The 4,517-nt window shown below is 61.6% G+C and overlaps 1 protein-coding gene across 2 annotated transcripts; it reads right to left on the bottom strand.

Annotated features, from left to right (window-relative positions):
* SLC31A2 (solute carrier family 31 member 2) lies at positions 1-4,216 on the bottom strand. 2 transcript variants are annotated; one of them, XM_086625311.1, is made up of 4 exons: positions 4,192-4,216; positions 1,731-1,797; positions 767-935; positions 1-169 (listed from the first exon to the last, which is right to left on the bottom strand). In XM_086625311.1, exons 1-4 carry the CDS (start codon positions 4,195-4,197, stop codon positions 1-3), a joined length of 411 nt encoding a protein of 136 aa, XP_086481437.1. In that variant the 5' UTR covers positions 4,198-4,216. The 2 variants fall into 2 exon arrangements, with proteins under 2 accessions (XP_086481437.1, XP_086481438.1); XM_086625312.1 differs by having other exon boundaries at positions 4,196-4,216.
* Positions 4,217-4,517: the final 301 nt, after the last annotated feature.

The raw sequence follows: 4,517 nt of genomic DNA, 5'->3' as shown, positions 1-4,517 counted from the left end.
CTAGCCCCGGCCGAGCAGGGGGAACACCATGAAATAGCCCAGCGCGGAGCCCACGATGGCCCCCAGGAAGATCCAGGCGTTGTAGGACATGACAGCCAGCATCACCGTGTAACCCAGCACCACCTGCACCACGTGGAACAGCGTCTGGCCGAGGTGGTACCGAAACCACCTGGGAATGAAGATGGGAAACCCCATCAGTGAGGGGTTGGGGCAGTTGGCATCTCCCTCCCCTGCCAGCATCCCAGAGCGGCCAGAGATGGGTTTGGGGAGTGGGGAGAGGGATGGGGACTGCAAACAGCAGCGCAGGGGGAAATCCTGCTCCAAAAGAATGTGGAGATTATTAAAAGGTTGGCAGTAAGAGTGGCCTCAGGCATGGTCTGGAATTAAATACAAGAGGAAAGAGCCAGGGCTTGGCTCCAACGGCTCATGCTGGGAAGGAAACGCCCAGGTCAGCCTTGCCGGGGTGCTTGAGTCACCGCTCGTGCCCATCCATGAACCCCCAGGTCCCTCCTGCACCTCCTGGAGGAACGGGACCATTTAAGGCAGCTGAAAACCACCCTGGTCATCTCCCAAAGTACCCGGAGGGGCTGGGATGCCCCCGCAGCCACCTCCTGAAGCTGCCCACATCCCACTTCCCTGGGAGCCGATTACTCCATGGCTGCCCCTTCACAGCCCCCCTCCCCTCTGCGCTGGCCCAGGGGTCACCCACCCACCCCCAAGCCCCTCCACGGCCCGACCAGCCAGGTGCAAAGGGGTCCCGTGGTACCTGCCCTGCGCGGGGCCAGTGTCCTGCTCGTCCGGCTCCACCAGCGACTGGCGGCTGAGGCTGCGGGGCAGAGCCAGCAGTGTCCGCCGCAGCAGCACGGCTTTGCCCATCTTGACGGCTTCGTAAAGCATGGAGAGCAGCAGGATCACCAGCACCGAGAGAGCCATCCCTGCACGAGAAACACCCCGTCGCTGCCCATCACCGTACACTGCTGGGAGAAGGGGTCTGGGGGTGACGGGAGGGTGTGGAAGGTCCCAGCATAGAGTGCTCGGGCGTATCCATGGGATAAGGTGGAAGGAATGGATTGCTTCTGGAATTGGCGTTGGATGAAGTGACAGGCAGCAGGTTTGTGAAGTACTGGGAAAGGTGTATTTAGCCCAATACCCCCTCTAAATTCCCAGGGAGTGTTTTGACAGAGAGTTGCTCTGAAAAAAAAAAGAAGCATCTTTGCATCAACTCTGCAAAAATGTGAGGGTTAAAATCTGATGCTGGGACAATAATTCAAAAAAAAAAAAAAAGTGTAAAAGAAAACAGGAAGCTGAGCCACCATTGAGTGACTGGGGTGGGCTGGCAGGCCTGGGGGGGAATGCTTCCCACACCTCCCTGCCTGCTGCTCTCCACTTGGGAGGACTGAGCCCTGCCTGGGGCATTACCAGGGCACAGCTCTGGTCAGCCAAAAATGGGCAGTGCCCTCTGAGCTGTGCAGCAAGCAGCATGTAGAGCCCATCACAGCTCTGCCCTGACGCCCCCAGAGACCCCGGTGTCACTGTTGGGCAGGGACCCGCTCTGCCCCTAGCCCATCACTAACGCTGCTCCTGGCAGAAACACGGAGCCACTGCCCGTTTCTCTGCCCTGCGTCCTTTTCCCCAGGCAGTGGCAGATGGATGGATGGATGGATGGATGGATGGATGGATGGATGGATGGATGGACAGACTGTCGGACAGATGGGTGTCTCAGAGCCTACCTGTGGGGCTGTGGACGCTCCAGAAGTCAAAGAGCAGCACTGCCGTGTCCGAGAAGTAGAAGGACATCTGGAAGAGAGGCCAAGGAAAGGGCAGTGCTAGGAAAAGGCTCGGAGTCATGGAGCAGACAGGGGCTGGGCACCTGCATCGCCAGCAGGTCCCTGCACCCACCACCCCAAAGGGCTGGGCCCCGATGCCGACACTCAGCTGGGATTTTACCAAATGATGTAATGTTTTTTCCCCGATTCCTGAAATGGGAAGAGGAACTTGGACTGAAAATCACAGTCACGCTAACCGGGCTTAACTCTTCCCTCGACTTCTAGCGGGACAATTTTCCACTCTAGCTTTACCCCTGCGATAACGAGAGATGAGCCCAGGACTTAATTAGCTGGGATTTGAGACGGGAAGGTCTGTGGGAGACAGGCGGAGGCTGGTGGACACCATCTGCAGTCCGGCAGAGCCCAGCCACCCTCCGCTTCCCTCCGCCTCTGCCATCGCCGGGACAGGCCAAACCACCCAGAGCCACGAACGCCTGACGATGGGCACCGGGGCGGCTGGGCCAGGGATGCTTCCTTGGCAGAGGAGCAGTGGTCCAAACACTGTCTGTCTGTCTGTCCGGGCCCTACAACGACAGCAAACCCCCTTCTTTATCACACTGCAAGAGCAAATATTGCTCTTGTGCCATGAGCCCTTTTACAGAGCTGATACTGCAGCTGCCAAGTCTTGCTCGTTTTACCATAAAAAATGGGATTTTGTGTTTTTTTTCTCCTCCCTCTGGTGAATCTCTCTAGGCTCGTGCCCCTCCACTGCCGCACCGACCCGGCTTTGGCCGAGCGCACCCACCGTTACTGGCACCAGCAGATGCGGCCGACAGGACCAGCCTCGGCCGCAAATACCATCCAAGAACTGGGTGTCCCTGTGAAGACGGGCTCTAATTACACCCTTTGGCCGCTCCTTACCCAAAGCACATTTGCAGGTGTAATTGGCTCATGCTTTTAAGCTTCCTTTGGCAACAGGTTAATGACAATTAGCCTTTAAATGAAGTTATTACTCCTTTGCAGGCTTCACCCACAAGTCTGCAGCGCTGGGTAAGGAGGAGGGCAGGATTTCAGGGACACGGGAACAGATATGATGGGCAGATCATCCCCTGGCTGCACCAGGTCTCCCAGTTTGGGGTGATGCCACGTTGTCTTTGGGTACCCAGCGTGGCTGTGAGGCCAAAACGATGCTCCTTGGGCCAACGGCCCCTCGCTCCTCTCCTACAGCGATGCCACAGCGTGATTTCTCCAGAGACAACATCTTGCTGGGTGAGACGCAGTGCACGAAGGTAGAGAGGGCAAGTCCTAAAAATCTCTGTGCTCTTTGCAAGAGGGGAATGTTGGGACCATGTGATCGGCCCAGGGACATCGATCAGAGGGACGCGGTCCCGTCCTCACCCACTGCCCACGCAGCAGTGATTCAGCAGCGCCTGGGTAAGGCTGTGCCCAGCTCCTCCTCCGCACCGTGCAGGTATTTGCACACGCAAACAAGAGCTGCTGAAAAACATCCTGCGCTGCCTCTGCTCGTGCACTCAACATGTGCTTTAGTGGCTGCAGTTTGGGGGTTACTCTTTGCCATTAAGAGCAAAGATCCAGCGGTGCCTGCGCAGGGCAGCATCGGGCTGCCCGGCACATCCCGACCTGTTGCTCTGGTCAGACTGGGACACCCAGCCCCACACGTCAGGACGAGCCTGCCTTCCCCAGCACACCGACCCTGCTTGGCAGAACAGCACGACAAGCAGGACGCCGTCCCAGCCAGCCCGGCCCCATGCTGGGGACATGGTAGCCTGCAGAGGTGTCCCCACACTGGGATCTGGTCTGGGCTACCATGTGGACCTGGGAGAGATGCCGCTGCGGAGGGCTGGTGCCAGCGAATCGAGGGGATCTGGTAGCCTTAAATGTTATGTCTGAGCTCAGAGCACGGAGCAAACTCGCTCCAGGGTGATGGCTGAAGGTCTGTGCCATGACTCGAGCTCCCGCTGTGAGCTCCGGGTGTCAGCCTGCAGCCACGGCGGCCCCTCCACGAGCGATGGGCGAGTGGGTGGTGGGAGAGCGGGAGATTGGAGAGCCTCCGGGGTGGGCACGCGGTGGCACAGGGGTGCGAGGCGCAGACCACCTGCGTGCAGCCCGGCCGAGGCGCGGGGCGAAAGGGGAACCGCAGCGAAACGGGAACCGGGGCGAAAGGGGAACCGGGGCGAAGCTCCGGCAGCTGGACGCGGCGCCGGAGGGTGAATGGCGATGCCGCAGCCTTTCAACAGCGCTTGTCCGCGGGGAGGTGCGGGGTTTCAGGGGGCGATTTACCGGAGCAGCCGGGCTGCGCCCAGCCCCACACCGGAGAGGCTGCGGGGCTGCGCCCGGGGCGCACGCCCGGCCCCGCCTGCCCGGGACTCCCTCCCCCGGCTCGGCTCGGCTCGGCTCGGCTCACCTGCATGGCGGCGGTGCTGAGCCCGGCCCGGCCCGGCCCGGTGCGGTTCGGTTCGGTTCGGCTCAGCCCGTCCCGGCGCGGGCGCGTGACGCGCGGCGCGAGGCTTCCCGGGAGTTGTAGTGCGGCGGGGCCGGGCCGGGCGCGCGCGGGGGGCGGGGCGTTCCGTGTCCCCGCCCCCTCCCCGCCCCCTCCCCGCCCCGCCCCGGCGCCGCCGCGGGGAGGGGGCTCCGCATCCCGGGGAGAGGGGCTGTCCCTCGCTCCCTCCCCGCCGCGCGCCGCTCCCGGCAGCGGCACGAGGCCCCCCCGAAGCATTCCCGGGTGTTGCT

Source organism: Tauraco erythrolophus, chromosome 22, assembly GCF_009769465.1.
Source record: "Tauraco erythrolophus isolate bTauEry1 chromosome 22, bTauEry1.pri, whole genome shotgun sequence".
NCBI lineage: Eukaryota > Metazoa > Chordata > Aves > Musophagiformes > Musophagidae > Tauraco > Tauraco erythrolophus.
Note: the sequence above shows the minus strand (reverse complement) of the source record. Positions and strands in the feature narration are given on the sequence as shown.